The sequence below is a fragment of the Penicillium soppii genome, assembly GCF_028829465.1.
Source record: "Penicillium soppii strain IBT 18220 chromosome Unknown utg000005l, whole genome shotgun sequence".
Lineage (NCBI taxonomy): Eukaryota > Fungi > Ascomycota > Eurotiomycetes > Eurotiales > Aspergillaceae > Penicillium > Penicillium soppii.
Window position 1 is genome coordinate 4,963,619 of NW_026643235.1, and position 27,537 is coordinate 4,991,155.

A 27,537-nucleotide genomic window follows, 5' to 3' on the forward strand; every position below is an offset into this window, starting at 1 on the left:
GGACTAGACAACCTATCTAGCGTCGCCACGGGCCGAAATTCGCAAATTGAGCTGAATTCTGACCTTGTCCTCTGTAACAGTCCTGCAAACCTAGCTTGGTATTTGATATGAAGCGCTTCGAAGATTGCGTCGCGGAAGACCGACCGCTGGAAGTGGGAGAGGAGCTCACTCTACTTTAGACCAGTCCGGAGTGGGAGATGGTGCATTCCTTTCAGTTCTAGTGTAATGCCAGCGTCAGCCATTGCCGGGAGCTTATTTCGGTGGCTTCTCAGATCGAGCCCTCGGCATAGCATCGATACTGGTTGCATGACCACATTCGACAGTTGGTGTAGAAGCGGGGGGAGGTGATGGAGTGCAGATCTCGCACATATCCAGCCAGTCCCTCGCTTTTGACCAAACATCCCAGTTATCATATAAGGAGTTTCTTTAATTTCTAGAGGTCAAATTTTTGGTAATGGTGGCAGTCACTTTGAAGCTTGAGTGTATCCTATCTAATAAGATACAAGCAAGGGACCAATTTAGTCACATAATATGACTGATTGAACAGAAAAGCGTATCTGCATGTATTCATATTCTGTCGCTACTCCTACTGGAGAGGGGTTCTTTGCGCAAGGAATTCCGAATGAATCAGAATCGATAGACAAAATCATGCTTCCTGAGGGTTCGGGGATGATGGTTGGGGGGTATAGGGCAGTCAGCGCGCAGTCCCATCGATATCGCCTGGCAGATCTCGTATTTCATCCGCTAGCAAAAACCTACGATTCGAGGATTTGCAATTGGACTTGGCAGACTTTGTGCAACATTGTGAAGTGAAGTCAAGCCTACCATCTGCATCAACATCAATTAAGGATTACGTTTTGCGTTGCATGTATCAAAGTGCATCGCTTGTTTTGTAGCCAGAATTAAAACGCATATCAATGCGGCAGAAATGTGTAAAAGTAGCAGCTCATGTTCATCCGCCAAAGGGGCGATCCAACCAATATAAGCAGACTCAGACCTCCCATTTTCTGATTTTCCTGTACTTACTTTTTGTACATACATGTCACACTATATACCATCCACCAAGATTTAGCCACCTCGAACATATATCATAATATCATCACCGTGGACAAGGATAGCCCGTAGTCCACCCATCCATAGAATAGGTAGTTCTTAGCTCGCCCAAGGCTTTGATCAGAAGATATCATGTTCTACAAAACCATTTAGGAATGCTTATACTAAGCTTCCTGACCTAGTGCTGCGGGATTTTACCCTTGGATCGTGAATATGCTGCCGTCTCAGTTTCAGTAGTGATCTGATAGGCGGAACACTTAGAGCGATTAGTGCCACAGAAATCTCCACCATGGAGCAATAGTATATGGGAATAACATCCCAGGAAGCATTGTGGCCTTTATAAAGTAAGACCACATAGGCCAGTCGCACAGCGGCCGCAACACAAGCCCTGGACCAATGTGAGTTTTGATGCCCACCCCCGCCCACGTTCATATTAGAATTTAAAAACTTACACAAATCCAGCCGAGGAAAGGAAAACGATGATAGTCAACTTCTTGGACCAAGCGAGGTGGAGACCTATCTGACGAGTCAATCAATGGTATTGTAAGTCTTTATTTGGCTCTTGATGGGACAACTGACCGTAAATGCTCTTGAGAGGGAGACATACGACCCAAATATTCGTAACAAGATACACAACAGCAACGTCACACCAAAAGGCCAGAGTTGCAATGCAGGATATCCCCCCCTGATCGGAGGGGCCCCAGAGCCTTCCCACCGGTTTGCACTGAAATATTGCAGCACATATGAATGCAATACTTAGTGCGACGATAATAGCAATTGAGATCGTAGTCCACATGCGAAGGTTGGGAAATATGCGGCGATAAAGAAACAATATTGAAAGTTTAATTAGCCCGCTAGACGTTGTGTATAGAACCTGAACCGCTAGTCGTATCTTCATATGTGTTGACTATAGTCCTTAATGAAACGAGGAATAAAGAATTGCATACCTTCCCCAGGGTGTCATCATCGAAGTTTTCACTGGACTCAGGTGCCCCTAATCCATGTAGCACTCCTCCGGGTACTGTTAGCATCATGCTCTTTCTATCGAGTAGGTTCTTGCTGACCTATTGCAATGGATGCGAGGGTTGCAATGGAAGTAGTTAAAGCCGCCAGAACACACCAATCATCCTTCCCAGAAGTCTGTAGAATGAGGAATCGTCCAATAAGTCTGATTAACACCGAGGTCGTGGCGACGAAAATTAAGGTAGTTGACACGGCAACGAGAGGTACCCCTCGACTTTTAGTTTCCTTGAAAAGATTTTAGCAATCTCATGCCTGACAAAGCCTACTTACTGGGTAAGTTACCATATCAGAAGCTGACATTTATGAAAACTTTGGTCAGAACAAAGATAGCGGACGCCGATCGGAAGAGGCTTATCAATGTATATTTCGCACGAAGGTCAGATATGGACCACCGATCGGTGGTCATGACGTCACGATAAAATCAACTCCAAAATTTCCCATGGAGCTTATTAGCTAGCTGCCCAGAGGTATGTCTAATCAATTCTAAGTGGTCTCAAAGCGGCCATTGGTGAGCATGTGAAAAAAAGAAAAGAAGTCTAGACGTACCAGATGTAATTTGGCCTATATCTGACTATCCGTGATCCACTTGCTTGTTTGATCAAGCCCTAATACGGCAGCACGTAAATGAAGGATAATTCAGAATTATAGGCAAGTAAACAGGGGTTTGAGCATTTTATGAGTGATCTGAGGATGTTGAGTCTGCAGCTATCTTCGCTTTCCCAAGCTTTTGAGTCAGCTCGGCCACCTGCTCTTCGAGCAGGTTATACTGGATTGTCAGCTCATCCAAAATTTTGTTAAGTGTTTCGGCAAGCCCTGTAAGCTCGTCTGTCATACAATGCTTTCGCTCCCTAACCCTGTCTGGAATCTGGACAGTACGAATATATAAGTCCTTCCGGATGCTGGGAGAGCTCATGAGCCTTGCCAGAGGGCATCGGCGGAGTTTCTATCAAGGAGCAGGGGAACCTTTCTTCTTCGTATTTTGTTGGATATACTCGGCTATATCTGTGTGACAACCTTGCGCTTTTATTCCCGGCTGGTCGAAGTCTTCGTTGAGCATACGGCATGCACTAAAATATTCCTCTTCTAATGCACAGATCCACGGTTACTTTGCCTGTAACTCCTATTCTTGACAGTATGACACTGGAAGACGCGCGCTTTTCGCGCATCAGCCCTAAAAGAAGGACTGAAAGATAGAAGAAGCATTCATCTTGCTGATTGATCATGAGATGCAAGGTAGAACAATAACGACCAATGAGAGAGGAAAAGCCAGACGACTGGGAGCCACGATATGGAGGAAGTCAATCAACCTAAGTTGCAAATTAATTGCTATATTTCAAATACATGAGTATATCAACTTATTAGGACGTTACGTACGGACTAGCCGTAACCCGAGGCGGCATTTTTACCATCAGCATTATTAAAAAGCCATGACGCCATGACGCCGATTGTTTTGGCAGACTTTATAAAATCATTGTTAGAGCAGGAGACGGGAGCCAGGGCAATATAACACAACATCCCGGTTTCAAATGAAATCCGACGTAAGCTCGAATCGTGGTGGCAAGGATCTTTCTTGGCTTTGGCCCGGCTAATGGATATCCCTGAACTACACTTCTAAAATATTTCACGGTTGATTTTACAACTTCGCTTTGGCACCAAAAAGCTTTAGGAAATTTCGAGTTGGAACATTTCTATGAGTGATCCCTCCGGTATCTTTTGGCGAAGGGAAAATTGACGTAAGGATGACGACGCGAACCACTTTGGTTTTGACGTCACCAACAAGCCGTAACAAGTATATATCTTGGGCTTATAATTCATGAACAATTGAATTTTTTCAACACAGTTTCGCGAAAAAAGGCACAAAATGTCTGCTCACGAAAATACCTTCAAGCCACCTCAGGCAAGCCAGAGTCAAAACAAGCCTGGGTATCTAGATTTTTCGTTCTTTTTGGTTTTTACTGTTTCAAAATGCGAATTATACTGACCACCATCACCCCGAAGATTGGAACAAAAGATGGCACCATCCAGCGAGGTCACAAAGCTGGATGGGAGCGATGGGCCCACTGAATATATTGGCGCGAATAAGCTTAAAGATAAGAAGGTCCTCATCACTGGCGGAGAGTATGTTCCATATTCAAGCCCTAAGTCTCCAATGTTTCATTTGCTCTGACATATTCTAGCTCGGGCATCGGCCGATCAGTGGCAATCTTGATGGCGAGAGAAGGCGCCGACATCACTATTGTTTATCTACCGCAAGAGCAACGCGACGCGGAAGACACGAAGAAAATGGTTGAAGCTGAAAACAAAAAATGTCACCTCATTCCTGGAGACTTAAGGAAATATGAATTTTGTCGTCAAGCAGTGGAGGAACACCTTCAGCAGTATGTGCTGCGCGTTACTTTTTGCTGAGTAGAATGCTGATCTGCCGCGCAACAGGCACGGAGCCCTCAATGTGCTTGTTAATAATGCGTCTAAGCAGTATTCGTGCAGCAACTTTGCTGAGATTGACCTCGCGAAAGTCGAGGATACGTTTCAATCGAACATTTTGCAGATGATTGCGATCACAAAATACGCCCTTCCGCACATGTCCAAGGGCGATTCGTATGACATCTTACTTGATACTATTTGCAATTCCCGCTCGACTAACTCTTCCAACCCAGAATCATCAATAATACTTCTGTGGTGACATTTCGTGGCACTAGCGGCATGGTAGATTACGCCGCGACAAAAGGTGCTATTGTTGGGTTTACACGATCCCTGGCCAAGCAGCTCATGCCCAAGGGCATTCGCGTCAATGCGGTCGCGTAAGTGCCCAATAAGATTTCCTTTCTGGTGCCATTCTGCTAACACGGATAAGCCCTGGAGTCATTTATACTCCTATCCAGGCCGACACACGCGATGCCGAGTCAATGAAAGACTTGGGCGCAGGTAAAAGCTTAGGTCGCCCTGGTCAAGCGAGCGAAGTTGCCACGAGCTTCGTTTTTTTGGCCACCCCAGATTCCTCTTTCTACTGTAGGTTTTGCTTGATTGAAATGGCACTGATACAACAACGAGGCTCACTAATCACTGCTCATAGATGGGCAAATTTTGCACTGCTATCCGCTAGGCGACTAGGCCTTTTAAATAGCTCAAGATATGTTGTGGGGGCCGTTGGCCGCCAAGCTTATCAGCTTATCAGAGCGCAGCCACTTGTTAGTCTGAGACAGTTTCTTTCCTCTCTTTCTTATGATTTGAACCACATTTTCTAGATATCTTCTTTGTAGCAATTCAACATTTCTAAAGTAAAACTCATTCATCATCCTCATTTTCACCGCTTGCATTGTAAACAGTATCCTTTCCCGGACCGGAAACTGACTGACAAATCTCATCCATGGAGAAGTAAGTGAGCTGCCGAGCCCTCAGCTCATAGAGACTGTTGATTGGCACTTCCATGAATCCCCGATACAGATTGAAGCAATAGCTGCTACCCTGGATGTAGGTCGGATCAATCATCCCTGCCAGCCCCATCCTGCTACGCATGCCGATCTTACTAACACCCCGCCGGTCTGTGGACATAGCTTGAATTGGTAATGAGCTGGCAAGTCTAGTCCAGATCCACCAGACCTATGAGCTCTTCCGGACTTTAGGCATGGTTGAATACAGGATGTGCAAAATGTATGTGGGAACCTAAAAGTTAAATTTGCAAATATAGAACTATCAAAGGTATCTATGAGCAGCAATATAGCTATTAAATCCTTTTTTACTCAAGTTCCTCTCGCGTGGAAGTGTAAAAACGCTCGCGTAACCTTAATTCTTCGCATTCCAATTTTTCATAGTGTAACGGAGTGGATCCTGAATCTTCAGAGTCCTGTCATAGAGACGGGTTATCGCCAGCGTGTCACTGTCGATCACAGAGCGTACTTTGACCGCCACTCTACCCCGCTCCTATCAATGATAAATAGTCCATTCTTGGGAACTTGGAAGTTCCCCAAGAATCAGTCTCTGTACTATTCACATAATACATCTGTTCCGGAGCCATCTTCGTCTTACCTAGTTGACAGGCCCTATCCTGTAAACACTAGAACCCCCCTATACTTTACACATAGCATTCACTCGGCACATTTTGGCGCCTTCGTGCGTAAAGTGCTGCACCCCGCGCTGCTGCAAAAGTTAGATCTATCGCGAGTTAAATTTGGCTGTGGCAGGGACAAGCGAGAGTTCCGATATAGACTCTCTGAGGGAAGCTAGGAAGCGAGGGTGCGTGACGCTTTCGTTAGCTAGCAGGAGATGCGTGATAGTATATTCGGACCCCCGAGGAAGGATCTGGACTTATGAATGGACACAATCCTAAAATTAGACCTGGCTAGGAACCGCGGGTGAACCTCACGAACCTCAAGGAGGTTCACCCACCCGGAGGTTAAGGTTCCATGACCTAGAACCTCCGGGCGGTTCTATCTTGGACCGAACCTCATGGAGGTTACCCGCGGGTGAACCTGAGGTTCAACAAGCATGACAAATAGGTAAAAAACGTGACTTAGGGTCAACTACATAAATTATATAGAAATAGGCTGTATTCTCTCGTAATTATAAAACAGAAGTTCATTAATGTATGCCCTTATAGGAGGATTTAGTGCATATCATGGATTCAGCTTCGAATTAGGGTTTCAACTTTCAATTATCAATGGTTTATATTATATCTATAGTGCAGTGTCTGGTTATAGTTCTAAAGAGTCAAGATTCAAGTAATCAAGCTATATACCTATCCAGTAGTCTCGACTTCTTCCGTATTCTACCGGATGCACGATGCTGCGTATCAGGGAAGTCAGGTAAGGGTGATGCCCTGTTCTTATCTAGTTCCGCAAATTCATCGGCATCAGAGTCTTCCTCATCGTCAGAATTAACTATAGGCCGCTTTCTAGCGGCGACTACTAAGAGTAGCGGTGCGTCTAGAGTTGCTTGCGTAATTGATATAGTAGCCGGTGTATCAAGACGTATCTCAATATCCTCCTTATCATCACTAATTGCCTCGAAAGCATATGTCTAGACATCAAGTGCTTCGGCCGAAGCGGCTATCTCATAGTCTAAAAGATACTCTTAGAGAATCAGCCGCTACTCCTCCTTAATATCGAATCTTGTTATACATATATATAACATAATATCGCGAACAGTCTCTAGGTTTAACGACCCCCGGCGGTAGTGGCATACATCCCGGGCAGAGTTAAAAAGACGCTCAACTCCGGCACCAGTCGCTAGAATTAACATAATATCACGGGCAATACTTATAAGAATAGGGAATTCCCTCTAATGATCTTTCCAGAAAATCCGAATAGATCCTTTAATAGTATCTAATTAGATAAGGTTAGTTATATAATTTACAAAGTAGGCTTACTTACTTACCACTCTAGAGATATTTAGTGAGCTCGTCGTACTACGGAGTAGTTAATCGTTATAAAGAATCGCCGTTAAGGGCCTTCTTAAGCTCCGATTTAGTTGTGAATAACTGGCTATTAGATTATATCATCTCTAATGGTATACGTTGGCTATATCTCTTAAAAAAAGACTAAAGACTCTCGCGGTATTCCTTTCTATAGTCCTTTCCTGTCTTAGGATCTAGGTCCTAATCACTTGTTAAAAAGAACTCTATCTTACTCGACGGCGCTAGGATCGTCCTAATTATATAGAGATTACCTTCGATACTATCTATCTCGGCGTAGTATTTCTTTAGTTTCTCTTTCGTAGTATCGAGGGAGGAAAGTATTAACTGTTTCTAGGGAACCTTCTTTCGACGAAGCTAACTTATCGATCTTTTAAGATAATCGAAGAGCTTATTATAAATCCTAAAGACAAGGTAGATACTCGAGTCTTTAGTACGATAAACTAGCATAGTAAGCGTGAAAAAGGGCTAAAGAATATAAAGCAGATAGTCAATCTATCGCTACCCCTCTACACTTAATGTAAAATAGTGTTGATTATAGTCGGAACAGAACTTATTAAATACGATATGAAGCCTCTTCGCCCGTCGGAGCATTAGAAATGTCGAATTCCACCGTATACGAACATCCTAGATTAGAAGAAGCCGTAGCGTATTACTAGGCTAGGTATTTAGGAAGGCTTCCTTACGTTAAGGGCTTCCGTTAATATAAACCGTAAGACCTCGGACCTATTAGGAATTAGAATAGTTAGTATTATTAAATCATAATTTATAATTCATAAATAGAAGCATACCTTGTTTAGAGTATCGGCGATCTCATGTTTCTACTAGCGCGCACGAAGTAAACGTACACGATCATTAGACCATTCTATCTCGGCGTTATTATTCTTTAGCGAAGCCTTGATTTTACTAAGCAAATCAACTAGACTTAATTGAATAACATACGTAAGGCAGGGCACTTAGATAATCGTAGATTCCGTCTCTATATATAACTTCTTAATTAAATCATTCACTGCTACGATAAGTGTCTTATTGTTAGACGCATTATCAGTTGTCACCGCGAGCACTCGGTCAGCGATTTAGTGCTTTTATAGGATCTAGAGAACTACGTCCCTAAGGTTCACGCCAGTATAAGATCTAGAAATTGGCTTAAACCCAAGTAGGACCTCACGATACTCCTATTCCTAGTCTAGGAAGTATCCTATAATAGCTATAAATACGTGCTTAAATAGGGATGTCTAGCAGTTAAGCGCAATCGACATTTTTGTACTAGATAAGAGCTATTATAGTGTCTCTTGTTAATACTCTATAACGAAACCCCGGAGGCGGTCGCGAATCACCTTTCTTAATAGAACGCTCGGTGATATAGGTGCTAGCCGTGCGTAGGAAATAAGGTTATAGAATTCTTGGTGCTCGACGAAGAGGAAGGGTAAATGTGATACAGTGATTAGGTTTAGAATCTTCTATTCCTATATTTATTAGGTAAAGAGAGGCGCTAGTCTTCTCTCGGCCTAAAATATAGTGAATTCATAATTAGTATTAATATTGAATATAGGCTATTTCGAATATACCGCGTCGCTAAGTAGTTGCTAGATATTACCCTTCTTCGTAATTCGCTATCGACTGTAAGACCCCGTTACGAGGGTCTTGGGACTTAGGTGGATTCGGGCAATAGAATGGAGAAAGCAGTAGACAGGTTCAATGCTGAACTAATCGCTGGAGTCCAAGACTCCAGCCTCTGAACTGTTTATATACAAATGTGGGGTCATGTGAGGTCATGAGCCCTCGCATTGCGGGTCTCAGCCCTGGGTCCAGTTCGCAGGTGCGAACTGGCCATCTCGCAGTCTCACATAGACTGCGAGATATATATCGTCAGACCTGCTTAGTACTTGGGTCCTGACAATATCCCCCTCCTTCACAGGGCGCGGCCCGCGACCGTTGTGGTCATGTGCAGGCGGCTAGAGTGGTCCATTAAAACCATGTGTTAGATGGAAAACCTCACTGCGTCAGTGAGGAAAACCACCATCATGGGAAAAGGTTTTCCACTTCCCTGTGCGTGGCCTGCATCTCGCAGGTTCGCCACACTCATGGGTTAGCCTAGATTTCCAGGCTCGCAGGCAGACTTGGGATGGATGCCTCGTCAATGTTGAGGTGTTGTGCGCGTGCGCGCGCGTCCTTCGTTATCAGGCGAGAGGGTTGATAAGATCAGAGGGAAAGTGCGCTGTTTGTTAACAAACAAGGAGACACCCAATTTGATGTCAACAATGTGTTCTCCAACTTCTTTCTTCTTCTCTCCTCATCACCACCATCATCATCGTCATGTAAGTTGTTGGTCCTGCATCCCCATTTTCTAGTTTTGTCATCTCTTGTGACCTTTTGGCATCACGGCGAGCCATAGTTCTCGCAGCTGCGCGTTTTTTGGGCACAGTTTGTACGCATCTTGCGTTTGTTGACGTTGCTGGGTGGCTCGTGACGCGCGCATGCGCGCCACTTAGTCCCATCTTGGTACTTGCCACGTGTTTTGGCGCCGATCTTTGGCGCGGGTCACCCCTTTTTTCTCAGGCACCGACCCGGTGCGTGTTTTGGTTCGCAGTAGTTAATGAAGTGGTCTTTTTGGCAGGTCTTCCTCTGAGGAGGATTTTGTTTCGCCTTCGCGCCCCCGGCTTCGCCGGCTCAGTCTGGCTTCGCAGCTAACCCCACCCTGCGACAATGTCCGGGTGGTGGTCCCACAACGCCTCCGTCGGGAGGGTGGTACAAATGTGCCTCCCGATGGGAATGAGACCGATTGGTCCCAGTCCGATGATGGGTTCCATTGGGTCGCTCCCTGCCGTCGCTGCTTGCGAGCGATAGTGAGGGATAGTCCCCGTCGTTCAAAATCAATGTCTCTTGCGCTTCGCGCGCTCACCATTAATTTCCTTCGTAGGTTGCGAACCTTTCTTCGCACGTGGCGAAGTTTTCCTCGCGTCCTGCGAGTTCCGTTTCTCGTATACATCCAGTGCTTCGGTGTTCTCGAGACTCTCTCTCGGTTCCCAGGTTGCCTCCGCATCCTCGTATCCTCGCCACTTAACCAAGTAAGTGCGGGTCTTCGCACCTCTGTGCGTAAGGATCTTGTCGATCTCATATTCGACATTTCCGTCAACATTGACGGGTGCGGGTGCGCTCTCCGCGCTCGGAACTTTTCCTTTATGCCGTTCTAGCACCGACACATGGTGCGTGGGGTGTAGCAACCTGAACCGAGGAGTCATGCGTAGTCGATACGCCTGTGTTCCAATCCTATCCAGGATCTCGAATGGACCTATCATCTTGTGGTCTAATTTCGCGCTTGGTCTTCCCGTTGCGAAGTTCTTTCTTCGCAGGTACACCCAATCTCCAATCTTAAAGCTCATTGGGGTGCGCTTTTCATCGTAATGCCGCTTCATAGCTTCTTTAGCTCGGACAATCTTGTCCCTCATGAACGCGCGCATCTCCGTGATCTCGGCAACCCGCGAGGCCGCATCCGTATGATGCTCCTGTGGGTATTCGAGCACACTGCCTCGCAAGTCCGGCCGCCAGCCCATCAATGCTTCGTGGGGTGCGAGGCCGGTCGTCGCATGTATACTTCCGTTGTACGTGAACTGCGCGATTGGGAGCCAACGTGCCCAGTCATCCTGTTGCCAGTTCACGTAACTGCGCAGAAAGTACTCGAGGGTTTGATTCTGCCGCTCGGTTTGGCCATCGGTCTGTGGATGGTAGGCCGTCGAAAGGCGCCTTTTAACTGCGAGTAGCCAACAAAAAGTAGACCAGAATTCACTCGTGAATAAGGAACCTCGATCACTTACTAGATTCTCTGGCATACCCCATAGGGGTATCATGCGATCATATAACAACTCTGCGAGCTCAGGTGCGTCGATCTCCTTAGTGCATGGGAGATAAAGAACATACTTCGTGTACATCTCGACGATCACTAGGATAGCATCGTAGGTGCTCCCCCGCCAGCTTGACGGTGGCAACCCGGTGATGAAATCCATACTAACCCATTCTCCTACCCTCACCGGCGTAGGAAGGGACTGTAACGAGCCATACGGCTTGTGCCTGCGAGCCAGGTTCATTTGGCAACTGGTACACTCGCGCACATACTCCCTTACGTTCTCAGTTATTCCATGCCAATAGAATCGCCTGCGAACCGTGTCAAGGGTGCGTTTCTCAGCATAGTGCCCTCCTTGGGGATCACTATGGTGGATCCTCAGAATCTCTTCGCATATAGCGGGAATCTTTGGGATAAAAACGCGGTCATTCATCCTGAGTAGTCCATCGGACGTTCTTCCCCAGGCGGATCCGTGAAGCCTCGCACCGTCGCTCTCACCCTCCAATCGACGTAGACGATCTCGACACGCAGGGTCTCTCTCCTGCGCGGCTCGAATCATTTCTACCATGGAATCTTTGAGCTGAGTGGAATAGGCCGTCTCGCCTAACATGGCTACACTCACTATGAGGCGTGGCACCAGGGGGTCTAGAATTCCTGTATCGCCAACGACTAGGTCCTCATCTGCAGCAGAGCATTCCCTCCGCGCAGGCATCTGCAGTCCATCGCAGGCATCCACATTCTCGACATCAGTCCCACTGGGATTCTGATTCTCTCGCGAGTCCTGTCTTCTCGACGGGTCCCCTCGCCGTGGGCAGTGGTTCTCAGAGACACGTTCCCTCGACGCACTGGTTCGCATGTGCGCACTGGCGCCCCCGTAGGTTTGACATGCTCTTTGGGGTGCGAGGTCTCTGCCTTCGCACCCGCCGTTATTGAAATTTTTCACACACGCCGTACGCGACGATGGCCTATCGTCGTAACTTCTCGGTCGTGGCGTACGCAATAACGCTCTCTCTAGGCCTACGGATATACTCTCTCCGTGCCCTCCATCATTATAATTTTTCACACACGCCGTACTCGACGATGGCCTGTCGTCGCATTCCGGTCGTGGCGTCCGTAATGATGGGTCCGGGTCAGCGAGGCTACTACCTTCGCCCCCTTCGCCGCTGTAACTTTTCACACACGCACCCGCGGGTCGTGGCGTACGCAGCGACGGACTAACTAGGCCTGCGAGGATTCTTTCCTCGCAGCCTTCGTCATTGAAATTTTTCACACACACCCTTCTCGGTAGTGGCGTACGCAACGACGATTCTACTGGGTCTGCGAGGTCGCTACCTTCGCACCCTCCACTATTGTAATTTTTCACACACGCCGTACGCGACAATGGCTTGACAATGCCAGTTGCTGGGTCCATTACTGGCCATCCCTTCTGAATCAACATGTTGATCGCAACTGCATCCCTAGGGGACTCTTCCCCTAGGCTGCTTCGCAGCTTCTCCTGCAACGTTGGCAGTAGCGAGTTTTCCAAAAACTCCCCTTTCTTGGGTGCGTAGTCTGGTCGACGACTCGGCGCATCCGCAGGGTTATTCTTACCTGGGCGATGCTCAATCACAAAATCAAAGGCGGCTAGCTTCTCAGCCCACCTTGCCTGACGCCTGTTCAACTCCTTCGTCGTCATGAAGTAGCGCAGGTTGGCATGGTCAGACAGCACTACGACGGGAAACTTGCTCCCCTCCAAATAGTGTCTCCAATGCTTAAACGATTCAACAATCGCAAGCAGCTCCGAATCGTGCGTTTCGTAGCGAGTTTCCGCCCCTATCATTTTCCTCGAGAAATATGCGATAGGGTGCCAGCGGCCTTCGTGGTCCTGCTGGCTCGCTATCCCTGCGATTGCGAACCCCGAAGCATCGGGTTCGATCCTAATCGGTTTATCAGGGTCGAAGTGTGCGAGGACAGGCGCGCACGTAAAGCGCCGCTTCAGTTCCTCGAAGGCCTCTCTGGCCTCTGGTGTCAACTGGAATCCCTGGGTGCGCTTATTTAAGCCTTTCACCCCTCCAGTCTTCTTAGTTAGCGCGGATAGCGGCGCCGTAATACGCGAATATCCTTCGATAAATTTCCGATAGAAATTCCCGAAACCCAGAAATGCCTGGATATCAAAGACAGACTTTGGTTCTGGCCATCCTAGGATATTCTGAATGCGCGCAGGTTCCATAGAAACCCCCTCGGGCGATATCACGAACCCTAAGAAATTGACAGACTTCGTGTGAAATGCGCACTTCGACAGTTTAGCGTATAGCTTAAACGTACGGAGCCTCTCTAGCACCATTCTCACATGTCGAGTGTGCTCTTCCTCAGTTTGCGAATATATAAGAATATCATCGAGGTAAACCACACAGCAAACGTCGAGCAAATCACTCAGTGCGCGGTTAATATACGACTGAAAGGTCGCAGGTGCGTTAGCCAGCCCAAATGGCATGACTGTATACTCAAAATGTCCGTAGCGGGTGCGAAACGCTGTTTTCCACTCATCACCTTCGCGAATGCGAATCCGGTGATAGGCATCTTTTAGATCTAATTGCGTATAGATCTTCGCACCTGCGAGACGGTCCATCGTCTCGCCTACCAAGGGTAACGGGTACCGGTTCTTTATCGTTAACTCGTTCAAACCCCGGTAGTCTACACATAGTCGCAGCGAGCCATCCTTCTTCGGCACGAAGATAATAGGCGCTCCAGCTGGACTCTGAGAAGGCCTAATCCAGCCTCGCCGTAGACACTCGTCTATATACTCTCTCAGAACTGCGAGCTCTTTCGCAGACAGAGGGTAGATCGGCTTATGCGGGGGTTGCGCACCCTCTTTCATATCGATCGCATGATCATGATCCGCATTCTCAGGTAGTCTTTCTGCGTTCGCAGGATTAAACACATCCTCGAACTCCGCATACTGCATAGGGAGCGCTCCTCCACCCGTTACCGCAGCAAAGAACGGAATTGCCCTCTCCCCAGCGAGGAAGCGAGGATACACCGCTAGCGCATTTGCCCCAGAGAAAATATCTGTCATACAGGCGGCCGCAGTTATCCTTTCCGCTTCCCGATGCGAAGTGCGATAGCGCCAGGTGCGCGTTCGCCAGCAGATATCTGGATTAACATCTGTTAACCAGTCCATACCGATGATCATGTCGAACCCCGACATATCAACGGCCTCGCAGGTTAATTCGTGGTTTCGCACCACGCCTACGCTATCACGCATCTCTAGATCTAGATCGTGCGCGCCGTACGACTGGACATCATGTCCGTCCATCGCAATAACAAGTCGAGGGGGCGTAGCACTATCTTCGCAGTGCTGCTTAGCCCAGCGCTGATGGATAAAACTCCGCTGAGCTCCGCTGTCGATCAACGCCCTTGCGAGTTGAGTTCCCTCGCGGGTCGACACTTCGACCTCGCACTCAAAGGCCCATTCGCTTCGCCTCTCTGTTTTTAAGCCCAATGCTGCGGCGAACCCATGCATTGGCTTTAACCATTTTTTGTCTTCGGTGACTGATCTATAGGTGCACTTAGACAACTGTGTGCATAATGCCCTTTTTTCTGGCAGTTATAGCAAGTGATGTAGGGGTGCGAGGTCGCACTCGTGTCGAGGTGATCCTCCCTTTTCCGTTTAGAACCCCTGTTTCTTTCATCACTGCCGCCATTGGAATTCTTTTCATGGTTCCGGCCCCTACGAGCCATCCCCGCGGGCCGTGGTCCCGTGTTCGATTCCGCACGGGTGCCCGAATTATCGTTTGTAATTCGCGAACTAAGGTTGGCATCATTTTTGCTCTCAAACCTAGTCGCTTCATTTTTTGTTGCTCGCTTCCTTTCCGGAATCTGCGACTCAACTGTGCAAAGGTGCGCGATATAGCCGTCGTATGTTTCTGGCTGTTCCGGGTATTTCATGGCCTCGGATCGCACCTGTTCTTGCACCTTCGCCCATAGGTGTTCCTTGCGATGTACGTCTCCGTACGGGTGTCGCAGGCGTCGATGAATCCCATCTAGCTGCGTTGCAAATTCGCGAACACTCTGGGTTGGTTTCTGATACGCTCGGTGATAATCTCGCACAGCATCGCGATAGATGCTTTCGGGATCGTTAACGAAGCGTAGGCAGAAGTCCTAGAATTCTTCCCAGGTCGGCTGTCGGGTGAGCTTCTCAACGTGAGATTGCCACTCGTTATGTCTGTCGTCCGCGAGATACTGCGAAGCTGCGAGCACCTTATGCGGCGAATATGCGAACCAGACAGGGTGCGTATCGAAGTAGTTACGCAGCCTATTCTGGAACGTGTCGTATTCTTGGGTCGAGCGACCGTGGAACGTTTTGATGCGAGTATCCTCACGAGGCGCGTGAAGTCTGGTAGCCTCAATACGTCGCAGTGCGAGGGTCTCCGGGTCGAGATCCTCGCTACGAGTCTCATCCTGCGAGGGGTTGTTTAACCCTTTGAGTTTCTGGATGATTTCTCGTTTCTTTTTCTCTGCTTCCTTCGTAGCGAGCTCCTTCTCGAGCTCTTCCAGGGTCAGATTTTCGTAATCAACCTCCATGTCCACCGTACCGTGAGCGGTACCTTCTTCGGAGGAAGTGTCGTGCCGCGCAGGTTCACTCTGCTGAGTCGGCACACCGATATCGATCGGGAAATCATCGTCTCCTTCGATGACTAGGCTCGGGTTCCGGCTTCGCGCCTGGAAACGGGTACGGTGAGGGTGCGACATGGTTGCGAAGGTCCTTCTATCGGGCAAATCCGAAGTGTTTTGAGCGATTAGAACTGTAAGACCCCGTTACGAGGGTCTTGGGACTTAGGTGGATTCGGGCAATAGAATGGAGAAAGCAGTAGACAGGTTCAATGCTGAACTAATCGCTGGAGTCCAAGACTCCAGCCTCTGAACTGTTTATATACAAATGTGGGGTCATGTGAGGTCATGAGCCCTCGCATTGCGGGTCTCAGCCCTGGGTCCAGTTCGCAGGTGCGAACTGGCCATCTCGCAGTCTCACATAGACTGCGAGATATATATCGTCAGACCTGCTTAGTACTTGGGTCCTGACATCGACACCTTGGCCTATCAAGATACTTCTATATCGATGAGTTTCTAGTATGATTTGTAGCTAGATACGTAAGAACTATACGGCACCGATTACACATAACGCCAGGCTTTCTATCTTTAGTATGTGCAACTTATTAAAACCCAGTCTAGCAGTCTGCGCGACGGCTAACCTCCTAGTTTAGCCGCTTTTTCTTACTAAAATCGGTTTAAAGCCACTAGTTAACGAATTCCGCGGACATATCGGTAGTAAAGACGATATACTCGTTAATACTATCTAGCTTGATTCGCGTAAGGGTGTCTAGGGCCCGAGGTCCTACGCGAGATCGGACTTAGTTATCTAGAAGGTCTAGAAGGTCTAGAACTGAATCAAACTAGCTTTCGCGTTAGGATAGCGTATCGTTAGGGGTAAGGTATTATAGCGCGTCTAGAGGTAACCCTTCGAAGCTAGATAATACGTAGCCGTAGCCGTCGGTAATCTAAGACATGATAACTTTAGTAAACCAGTGTAACTTAGCGAAGATAATAAGGAACTTACTAGTTATTCTATAGAAGTTACGGGGTCTTCTTAGGGCATCTGTTTATCCCTATTCCATAATGCTCAAATTGATATATCAACTTTTATAAGCCCTATCTATATCTGATTCGCTAGTATAGTGGATCACTATAGAAACGAACCTTAATAAACCTCAACTAACCTTAACGAACCTTAATAGACCTCATCGAACCTTAACGAATCTTAACGAACCTTAACGAGAACCTTAATATAGGAAAAATAGAATATCTAAGTCTAACAATTAGGACATTTGAACCGGATTCACGGTATATCTAGATCAATTAATCTGAATTCTAAAAGACAAAGTGATAGAAGAGGATATAACGGTTTGAATGATATTAAAATAAGGGGAATTGAACTGCATCTTTATAGTTTTCTTAAAGAACAGTAGTTCTACTAATAAAGATACATATACTTTACAATGTCTGCGATATATATATCCACAACTTTACATGCCATTTTATCGATGACCTCTATTAACAACCCACCACGTCGATATCATCGAATATTACCTATAATTTATAGGTGACCACGCCTCCTATTTACTTTTCAATGAATATATCTTTATAATTCATTATATTGATAAAGTATTCAGTGGAAAGTCTATTAGTTAACGAAACAGCTATAAAAAACAGAGATGAATCATCAATTTTATCCAGCCAAAAGAGGAAAGGCGTCAAGAAATTATGTATATGCAGGTTCATACGGGTCGATAGAGGTTGAACCTCAAAGAACCTCTGGAGGTTAATAGGCGGTTGGAGGTTAGTAAGGTTGGAACCTCACCTCAAGAGGTGAGGTTCGAGGTTCCGGGGTAGGGACCCATGCGGAGGTTCAAAGCCAGGTCTACCTAAAATACGGTTTAATCTTCATTATTCTCGAGAAGATTATCTAGGCTTAGCTCGTGGTCCACGAGTTACGCCTTAAGACTTAAAACGTAAGGGAAAGCTTTACTAGTAGTAAGTCTATGATACTAGTGTAAACGAGATTATGGTTATAGGAAACTATAAAAACGGTAGGAGCTGGATAATTTATATAAATTCATCCGCGCATTAGAGAGGATCTAGGTAGTTGATGTATAAATTATAACCGTTCGCTATATATATAATATTACCTTCTACTAAGCGAGAGGGGTAATAAACGCTATCGCGTAGCTATGTGCGTAAACCTAGGACCCGGAGTATAGCGTTAACTGTAGCCGGGCTTAGCGCCTAGAAACCCGGCTCTATAACGGTAACCCTATCTAGAGGCTAGGAAATTGCCTTTTCGTGAGAGCGTGCACCCAGGTCAACACACGCTACCAACTATGCCAAAAAGACCACTATGTCAGCCGTCAGGCTAACATGCCTGGGACCGATACATTTACTCCTCAGTACGCACATTGCTAACAACACCATGCCGTTACACTTTTTGGTAGCGATTTTTAGTTTTTACAGTAAATCACTACTAATTTCGACACTATTTGCTTTTATCGGTCGGCCTAGTTTCATGTTTAGCTAACGTTACTAGTCTCTCTAAGGTGACCCAGTCTCTCTAAGGTGACCCAGTCTCTCTAAGGTGACGAGACGCTTAGGAAGAGATATCTTACTAAGTAGGATAGAATGTTATATATAAAATTTCGAGTTAATTACGGTAATGGCTTAGATATAGCGAGGCGTACTATAAGCTACGTATTCCGGGTTCGCCCGAATCTTAGCAACCTTGATAAGAGTTTTATTATAATAATTCACTACGGCCGCCCTAGATACCATTAGATATTTTCCTTTATAACAAATCAAGGAGCGATATACTTACCTGTATAGAGGTGTTAGATCGAAGCTAACCCTGGGTGCATCGTAAATGGTCACGGGTAGGTACATATCACACATCCACCACAGAAGTCTATAGTCATGTGATTAATACAGAATCTCTTATGAGAGGGAGGTTAGAGATTAGTACGTCTTAAACGTCGAATAGCGTTAGATCGTTCTCTGCTGTTACATAAATACCACTTTTCATCGACCAATAAAGATACCGAAAACTGTCTTTCGTTATCTTTTTTTTTCGCTATGTATGTATCTGATTATAGATATCGGGTCGGATTAAGATAGACCCGGTCTCATGTAGTATTCGTAAGGTAATGCCGACACCTTGTTACCTCGAGTCGCAAGTCATGCAAAGCTCAGTCCTTCCAGATTACATTTCCAATCTTCTAACCTCAAGAATATCAAATTAAGAACTCATGAAATTGTACTATATCTAACCTGAAAACACACGATGCTGAATATATCTTGCCGTAGATATACAGTGAATATTGCAGATGTCGTGCTTCGAGGCAAAATTGTTTCGTTTGTTTAGAGGGGAGTATATATTCGAACGAGAGATCGGGAGAGAGAAGGAGAACAAGTCAAAATCGATGGTTATACTCACCCTAATCACATCGTATTTTGATGAATTGGTATTTCGTCGGTTTCTCCTCTTGGCGCACGCCCCAAGACCTCCCATTGACGAGTCCAATTCTCTGCTATCTCTTCCAACCTTAATTGTGACTTAAGCAAGTGGGATAGATATAGATGCACAGGAATGTCTTACTCCAGCGTGGAACATACCCGTGGACCAGATCTATATGGGACCCGATAGCAGGGACTTAACACTTACGGTAACCTTGACGAAAAATTAATTGGGAACCATTAAAATGCAGGATGCAAGGCATTTCTTTTAATAATAATACAAGAAAAGAGAGAATAACATCGTCGCAGTTTGGCCCTCAGGGTGACGTTAGTTCCCGCAGAATGTCGACATTCAGGCTGTGGAAACAGAGGTGAAGACCCCCTACTTCAAGCCACTTCTCCTCTTAGCCTTTTTGATAGTCATCGATACGACTCTATTGAAGAAAACTTACAATAAATAAAAAGGACAAATACGCAACCTCAATCCCTGCAAGTCTTGGGGGGCCAAATGGATTGGTCTATCACGCAATTTGCAAAGAATTTGCCAAATCACCTGGATGCCTTTAAATTCCAAAACAGAACATCGCTGTACAGCGAGGGAAGAGGTATATCGAGCTTAACCAAACCATGCTATACAATGTCGCAATATAATCGCCGCAAGGGTCGCATTCCAGGGACCCTAGTCTTAAACTGGCAGTCCGGAGAGGCGCCTAATGGGAAATCATCGACCAGAAGACCCATGACTGCCTGCGAGGCATGTCGCACAGCCAAAGTCAAATGCGATGCACAGGGAGATTGCAGTCGCTGCAAAATGCGCGGCTTGGAGTGTCGCTATGCCACTCGCGGCTCGCTGGCGAACAGTGAGCCCAGGCTGGATTTTGTGGGGCGTAGCCAAGCAAACCCCGGCCAAGAAGCAATTCACGGACTTACTGATCTCCCCAGCGATATTGACTCTGGGTTTCTGGATGACTTATCTCTACACAATGCGTCGGACGCAATGGAATGGGGGGAGGACGCGTTCAACAAAGCCCTCGAGCATTTCGACAGGGTATTTCCTGATGCCAACATAAATGTAAGATCTCCAGGTGGCCTTCGCAACTAAACCTTTTGGCAATTTCGCACTAACCAATTTTAAGACATCTGATCTAAACAGGCAGATTCTTCCGGAAGACCCCATTTGTATCCCCGAAAACTACAATCTCAGTCCGTGTACTTTAACACTCCCCGACTCGATATCGCTGCCTTCAGTATCGAGTCACGGAGACACCTCGGCGTGCTAATGTAGGACGAATCTTATCGTGCATGTTCCCCGTTTAGAAGACACCATGCAAGAAAAGCCCAAGCCACGCTTAGATGCAATATTCAAGGTCACAGAAGATGTCATTGTGAGCTGCCAGGCTGCCATAAACTGCAGACGCTGCAAGATCGGACCCGTGGATCTGGTTTGCATTGTGGCAGTGTTCCAACAAACTGCTGCGTGCTTCGATCATATTGCGAAGTCAAGCCTGGATGGCAGCATGAAAGTCGGCGTCGGCAGCTATGAGGTTTCTGTGACGGACGATATCATGTTCAAGCGCATGCTGGTCATGAACCATATCAAGCAAGCCAATAAATTGTTGGATTCAATGAACACCCTCGGCCAAAGTCTGTTCTTGTCGCAACATGGTCTGCCACGCAACACGATGAATCGCTCTCCAGCCTGTCTCAACCAACTAAATTGAATTATGTCAGAGAGGTCGCTACGAATTTCAGGACTCTCTTTCGGTTGATTACAGACGTTTTCGATGAGTGTTATAAGGACGCTGGGGGCGAGGGTATTCGATGATTGGAATGTTCAATATTTTTGCATCTCGGGAAATCGACATCTAGAATCGTTGATCCGGCTTCCTTGGATGTGAATGCTAATGTTCATAAATTCAAAGTTTGACTTCTTGATTCGGGTGGTGGTGGGCCATGAGGATTGGATCCAGCCACAGCTGGAGTACGATGCTTCTTTGGTTGAGGGTACGCTCCTCCAAGAGGTAGCGATGAACTTCTGGCAGAGGATTCACAATATATTCTTAGGAAGAGAATGATTCATAGTCATAAAGCAGCCTTTCGAATATAGCTAGCAGCCTATCCCACGGGGGCAGCTGCAGTCGAGCAGACTGCAAGTGAAACTCTATTTTTTACTATGGGGGAAAATGATTGGAAATATCCCTTTCGGAATCCGCGGATCCCGTGGGATGACCAACCGTTCCCCACTTTCTTAAACTATTCCTAAGAAATGGAAACTTTGCTTCACAATACCAGCGTAGAAGGATTAATAATTGTATATGAAGTTTGGTAATCGTCCTTGAGAGTAGAGTCCGCAGTAAAGTCAATTTCATGCATTTCCACGCTGCATTGCCTATTTCGGCTAAGGCTGACCATTTTTCTCGATCGCAGTATGTTTCCATCCATTACTATAAAAACTGCTGAACCCTCTTCCAGTTCTATGCTTTTTTCTGCAAGCACCTACTTATTCAGTCACCCTGCTAAAGTCACTCAAACTTCCATCTGTCCTCTTTGCTCATCTTCACCTTTTGTTTACTTTCACCAAGTATCGGCCTGTGAGTACTGGCGTTGTCCGCCTATATTGATTTAATACTGATTGTGCTACCGGAAACCAGTTTGCCAACATGCGTTTAGCAATTGCAGGTTCAGGTGACCTGGCCTGTTATCTTGTCGAGGAGTTCACCGCAAAAGGCCATGATGTGGTGGTGTTATCCCGCAGCCTGAAACCTCGATTCAACGGCTTTCCAAAGGTGACACAGGCGGTGATTGACTACTCAGTGGAGTCAATTCTTAATGCGATTTCGGATTGCGAAGCCATGATCTCAGCGATCCTCGACTATTCAGAGGGGTTTGTAGATGTACACCTTGCCCTGATGGAGGCGTGCAAGCAGAGCCGCATCTGCAAGCGCTTCATTCCCTCTGAGTTTGGGGGCAACCTTGAAACACACCCCCATCAGCCCGAGTTCTACTTCCGCACGCGCGAGCCTGTACGGAAAATGCTTCGTGAGCAAGCCGAGCTAGAGTGGACATTAGTTTCTGTGGGCTGGTTGATTGACTACGTCGTCCCAAGCAATAATCGATATCTCAAGGATATTGGGCCTGCGTTTCCAATTGACGTTGCCAATCAAAAAATGGTCATCCCAGGCACTGGACTCGAGCCGTTCAATGTCACATGTGCCCGGGATGTAGCGAAGAGTCTTGTCGCTTTGTTGGAAAGTGCCAAGTGGGACAAATACACCTACATCACCGGGGAGAAGACATGCTGGGCCGAAATTAGTCGCATCGTTACCGAGAAGTATCCTGCGCTTTCTGTATCTCATAAAGATGTGGCGAAAATAGAGCAGGAGGCGATGAGTGGAGGTGATGACGCTATTTTCGCTGAATATCAACTTTTCTCTGTCACGGGAGCAGCTTGTTTCGATGATGCCACGGTCCAGGATCAGAGGGAGAGATATTTCCAAGGGGTTCACTTTCGGAAAGTCCAGGATCTCCTTGAAGCTGTTGATAAGGACGATCAGATCATAGTTTGATTGTGTTCGAGAAGCTTCGTGGTTACAATGCAATACATAGCCTTCTTTAAATCTATCATCAAAACTAGATATGTACATGTTGTCATCACGGTCTTTGCAGGCATAGAACAATGAGAAAAGCCTCACTCTTTATCACTTCAGCGTGGTCCGGCACTTTCTGTCATTATGTTAGGCCTTGTTACTGAACACCTAGTTACAAGCTGGAGCATGCAGAGATCAGGCTGGCCAATCCGGAGTTCGTCACAAACTATGTACATGTATTTGCACTTCCGTATACTTGGCTGACTCGCGTATATCTTACTATTTGAAGTAACGCACGTACAAATTGATGTACAATATCGGCGTGCAGATACTAAGGCTATTACACGCGGTCAACAAAATGCCAAGATCGAGTCTCGGCCAGCCTTGGGAATTCTGGTACCTGGGTCCAGATATGATGAACCGTAGCTCAGCTGCCCCGAGGCGATCAGGTGCAATGCCTACTATTTTCAAAAAATTTTAACCTCAGAACTGGCCAGATTTATCAGACTCAGCTTCGCACCTAAAAATCCCTTATTTCATGGGCTGATAGATTTGAAGCTTAGCAAGTCCTCAAATACTGATTTATGTTGCATAACACTTTATTAGCTCGTTCACTCTCGCGGGCCATTTATGCTACAAGTTTATAAGAACGGGAAGAGTTTCAGTTATACAGCCGCTGCTCGGCCGCAGCAGCACACTTCCAGCACTTCTCTCCTGGCTGTGTCAGCGCGGGATCAAATTCAAATACAGCGTCTATTTCCATCTCTTTCCTCGCGATGATCTCTTTGTACCTGCTCTGTAGTAATTGTGTGGCAAGATGTAGAGTAGCCCACTCCCTGGAGGAAATGGTGTCACAAATCAAGATGCGGTCGGAAAGCGTTTGTAGGTATTGAATTGTATCGTTGATCAGTTTCATACTGATGGTTGCCAGGCTTGGAACTCTCCTTCGATGCATCTTTTGTGTTGCCAGATGTGGATGGCCTATAGCGTGAGATGCAGAGTAGCGTCGATATCGCTTTTGTAAGAGAGTTAGGGATTCGGCAGTCCCTCTTTTCGGGTTTAGTGGCGACAGGTCTTGGCTTTTATCTTTTGTGACGTTTTCAGGCGACGTAGAGTCCCTTGAGCTAGTAACGGAGGTAGCCACAGAGGCAGGTACGGACCGCTCAACAAATGGCTGTGAAATCCGGTTTGTGCAGACCCAATTCCCGTGAATGAATAGGCGAACGACCGGGCGGAATTTCCAGCCGATTTATTGTCTCAATGAAGAATTTCGCTAGCCAATGATTCCTCAACAGGGTGTATTAAAGAATAATACTAGCTTGCTATGAACCACCTTTTAATGATAGTCCTTGTTTTTCATATTGATTGAAGAAGGAAGTGACTCTGTTGATTTCCCTGTGATTGTTATTCTTAGATTCCTGTTATGCTGACTTCTGATCGATAACCGCTTGGTTCATTTGCACTGATAAGACTGTAGTAATGATGGGTTCTCAGGGTACAGCAATGTGAGATTAAATAGACTATAAGGGCAACCCGTGAAGTTTAGATATTTTGGAATAAAACGGCAGCCTTCACTTGTATAGAATAACTCGTTGACAAGTTTATTGTGAATTAGGCTTACTAACGCGGGGTTCTATGAGCACTGTGAATGTAAATATGTTGCCTCCAGCTGCGGGGCATACGTGGAGCTCGGATCAGGGATACCTTAAGCCAGCCGCCGCATGTACCCACATGGCGCCTGAGTAACCAATTGAGAACCCAAAAGGATATTCCCAGGAGCAGCATGAGTGCTAGATCGAAATTGGTCATGTATAGGAACGTGCAGACGGTAGTTACATTTCCGACGCATGGGGGTTTTACTGCTTCCTAGATTTAGCCTCACCGATATTTACAATGAGAATAATGACTGGCCGATATTCTGCTTCGTGATTTCCAGGAGCTCTGGGGCTCTGAGGGCTGTTGGTGGTAATCCACTATTGTCGTGGTGATATGGAGTAGTGGGATCATTACTCAGTGGGTAGGCTCACCCCTCCAGTATGTTTAACGAACTACTTTATGTTGGTAAACGGTGTGTGAAAGTTGATACTGAAGATGAACAGGGAACGGAAACAGCATGTGAATTCCCATAGAAGAACTATATCTAAACACTGTTGCTTATATCACTTCAACAGTGGAATTCTGTCAGAGTTAGTCAACCCTATTCCAAGGGCTATTGATTGATTATCCGCGTTGACACAAGCGGTTGCAGTTGTTTGTAAGCTAAAGTAGAGGATGTTTACTCGAGGGAAAGCAGCTTTTTCTCCAAGAGATCAGACATATTTTCCGAGACACATTTTCCGAGACCCCCAGACCATGGAAGAGGAATGTTGCTTCAACCTGAAGCATTCTGATCGAGGAAATGCCAATATGAATTGCCACTAAGGTAATGTGCAATGAGAAAGGCGTTGGGCGCGGTTCAATATCAGCCGAATCGTTTATTGAAAAGAGGGCCTCTGTGTGAAGCGCACACAGCACATATCAAGTTCACAGTATTTTGATCTGATTCAACTTTCTGCCTCTCACTTTTACTTTGTATAACTGATCCCCTGAGCAATACCCGCCTCACCTTCTTGCAATCAACAAATCTGTTCTTGCGGACACAAAATACCTCTAAGTACTACTTGGGCCATCATCTGAATGCATATAGTCATTATTTTCCTTACCATCATCTGGCTAGCTCTTGCCAGTCTCATTTCGGCCACTGCGCACTTCGCGATTTTTCTATAAGACCGCGCAATATCCGACCTCGTCAGGCCTAGCGACACCACTCTAGGCATCATATTTCAAAATCTTATGGACGACGTGCTCGGAGACACGGTAATTGTGGCCCTCATCTCAAGCCAGTTCGCTGTTTTTGGGGTTATCCTTATGATCCACCACCCGAAGACTACAAATATCGAGATTATGATGAAAATTTTCCAGGAATCAGCCTAATCAGGAGCATTGACTTATACAAACAAGAAGTATGAGGAGGGTTGCCAAGGGTTGATTTTTCAAAACACTTACCCCGATACTTGGTCGGGTCTGCTCCAATTAGATATGCCCACACATCAAGCGGGTTCAGTGGCCTCGGAATTTGGACCCTTAATACTACCTACATCCCCTTTTGGCAATTCTCCATTGAAGGAACAGGATGAAAAGACCGTGCGGCTCGGCATCCCGGCATCCCCTTCACTCCATAGATTTTCAATCTGTGACAATAATTCCCGGTTGCCACGCAGTAATCACCCGGATGGGATCGAACAGTGCTGTCGCCGTGTCAAACTAGATGCAGGTAGTGAAAGTTCGAAAGGACGAACCTGAAGTCGTGTTAGCAGTCTAATTATTCAACTCCAGAATCATAAATATAAAGCCCTGGCGATAGCCATGAATTTCACTATCACATGTCTCCGATAAGTCCGGACTGTTGAGGTACACTTCCCAACTTGCACTTAATCAAAAGATTTCCTTGTCTCTGATGTATCCTTCTTTCGATACGTGACAACAAAGATCCTCCCTGCCATTCTAGCCCTTCAGCTCCTATCTTCAGCCAATGTCGCCGCATCCTCGGGCTGCGGCAAGCAATCTACTCTCACCAACGGAGTTCACAAGATCAATGGACGCGAGTGGATCCCGAAACTCCCCAAAAACTACGACCCAAACAAGCCACATCACCTCGTCTTCGACCTCCATTGGCGAGGCGGAAATATGAACTCTGTTGCCAACGGTGACAGCATTCAACCCTGGTACGGTCTCAAAAGCCGAGAAAAGGGTAGTGCCATCCTGGTGGCTCCCAATGACGAGAATGCTGGCTGGGTCAATACCAGCGGCGAAGATGTGGCACTTATCGACGCCATCATGAAGCAGATCGAGGGTGACCTCTGTGTTGATCCGACCTCTCGCTTTGTGACAGGCTTCAGTTGGGGCGGTGGGATGATTTTTGCGCTTGCTTGTTCGCGGGCAAAGGATTTCGGGCCGTGAGTGTGTTGAGTGGTGGGTTGATTGGTGGGTGTGAGGGCAGCCCTCTATCGCTTACTTGGGTATTCATGGCATCAATGATGAAGTTCTGCCATTTTATGGGGGTGTGGCTCTGGCGAATAAGTTCGTTGGGGTTAAGATGTGCCAGCTAACAAACATCGGCAAGTCTTCATCTGGCAGTGGCGGTTTGAAATTGGGGCTAGCGCTTGATCGTGCATGGGTTTTTACTGTGTATTTTCTAGTGATCAAGCCACCGAAGCCACCGCCCTTCGGCATTCAGTAAATAGGCAGCATATCAGATTCATAGAATTACAGGCACTAGGAGTTCTTTTAGCCGGCACTCACTCTCGAAACTTTTAAGTGCAGCGTAGCGTTAAGATTCGGGATTTTTCGGATTTCGATGCATAGTAGCCCCGATTACCATTTTATAAGGCTGTTTAGATTAGCAAAAAGGTGCGATGATACACGAAAGCCCGGAGAGTCTTGGCGCAATATTTAAAGGAGCGGGAGCTAAGAGCCCAGTAGAGCATTGAGAAGGATGTGACCTCAGTTCTGTCTTCCATCTGCGTGACCACTTCTTTGAAATC

The 27,537-nt window shown here is 46.5% G+C and overlaps 7 protein-coding genes across 7 annotated transcripts; 5 read left to right on the plus strand and 2 right to left on the minus strand.

Moving 5' to 3' along the window:
• Positions 1 to 4,087: 4,087 nt before the first annotated feature.
• On the plus strand, positions 4,088 to 5,187 carry N7529_007327 (uncharacterized protein; the record flags this gene model as incomplete). Its single annotated transcript, XM_057242854.1, has 6 exons — positions 4,088 to 4,194; positions 4,254 to 4,454; positions 4,510 to 4,674; positions 4,734 to 4,877; positions 4,931 to 5,085; positions 5,150 to 5,187. The coding sequence occupies 6 exons, from the start codon at positions 4,088 to 4,090 to the stop codon at positions 5,185 to 5,187; spliced, it is 810 nt and encodes a 269-aa protein (XP_057098213.1).
• A 174-nt stretch (positions 5,188 to 5,361) lies between these two features.
• N7529_007328 (uncharacterized protein) lies at positions 5,362 to 5,628 on the minus strand (the record flags this gene model as incomplete). Its single annotated transcript, XM_057242855.1, has 1 exon — positions 5,362 to 5,628. One exon carries the CDS (start codon positions 5,626 to 5,628, stop codon positions 5,362 to 5,364), a length of 267 nt encoding a protein of 88 aa, XP_057098214.1.
• A 9,839-nt stretch (positions 5,629 to 15,467) lies between these two features.
• N7529_007329 (uncharacterized protein) lies at positions 15,468 to 16,058 on the minus strand (the record flags this gene model as incomplete). The annotated part of the gene is made up of 1 exon (XM_057242856.1): positions 15,468 to 16,058. One exon carries the CDS (start codon positions 16,056 to 16,058, stop codon positions 15,468 to 15,470), a length of 591 nt encoding a protein of 196 aa, XP_057098215.1.
• Positions 16,059 to 20,004: 3,946 nt separating this feature from the next.
• N7529_007330 (Zn(II)2Cys6 transcription factor domain-containing protein) lies at positions 20,005 to 20,652 on the plus strand (the record flags this gene model as incomplete). The annotated part of the gene is made up of 2 exons (XM_057242857.1): positions 20,005 to 20,415; positions 20,521 to 20,652. The coding sequence occupies 2 exons, from the start codon at positions 20,005 to 20,007 to the stop codon at positions 20,650 to 20,652; spliced, it is 543 nt and encodes a 180-aa protein (XP_057098216.1).
• Positions 20,653 to 20,692: 40 nt separating this feature from the next.
• On the plus strand, positions 20,693 to 21,088 carry N7529_007331 (uncharacterized protein; the record flags this gene model as incomplete). The annotated part of the gene is made up of 1 exon (XM_057242858.1): positions 20,693 to 21,088. The coding sequence occupies one exon, from the start codon at positions 20,693 to 20,695 to the stop codon at positions 21,086 to 21,088; it is 396 nt and encodes a 131-aa protein (XP_057098217.1).
• A 939-nt stretch (positions 21,089 to 22,027) lies between these two features.
• N7529_007332 (uncharacterized protein) lies at positions 22,028 to 22,933 on the plus strand (the record flags this gene model as incomplete). The annotated part of the gene is made up of 1 exon (XM_057242859.1): positions 22,028 to 22,933. One exon carries the CDS (start codon positions 22,028 to 22,030, stop codon positions 22,931 to 22,933), a length of 906 nt encoding a protein of 301 aa, XP_057098218.1.
• Positions 22,934 to 26,376: 3,443 nt separating this feature from the next.
• Positions 26,377 to 26,953, plus strand: N7529_007333 (uncharacterized protein; the record flags this gene model as incomplete). The annotated part of the gene is made up of 2 exons (XM_057242860.1): positions 26,377 to 26,389; positions 26,436 to 26,953. 2 exons carry the CDS (start codon positions 26,377 to 26,379, stop codon positions 26,951 to 26,953), a joined length of 531 nt encoding a protein of 176 aa, XP_057098219.1.
• Positions 26,954 to 27,537: the final 584 nt, after the last annotated feature.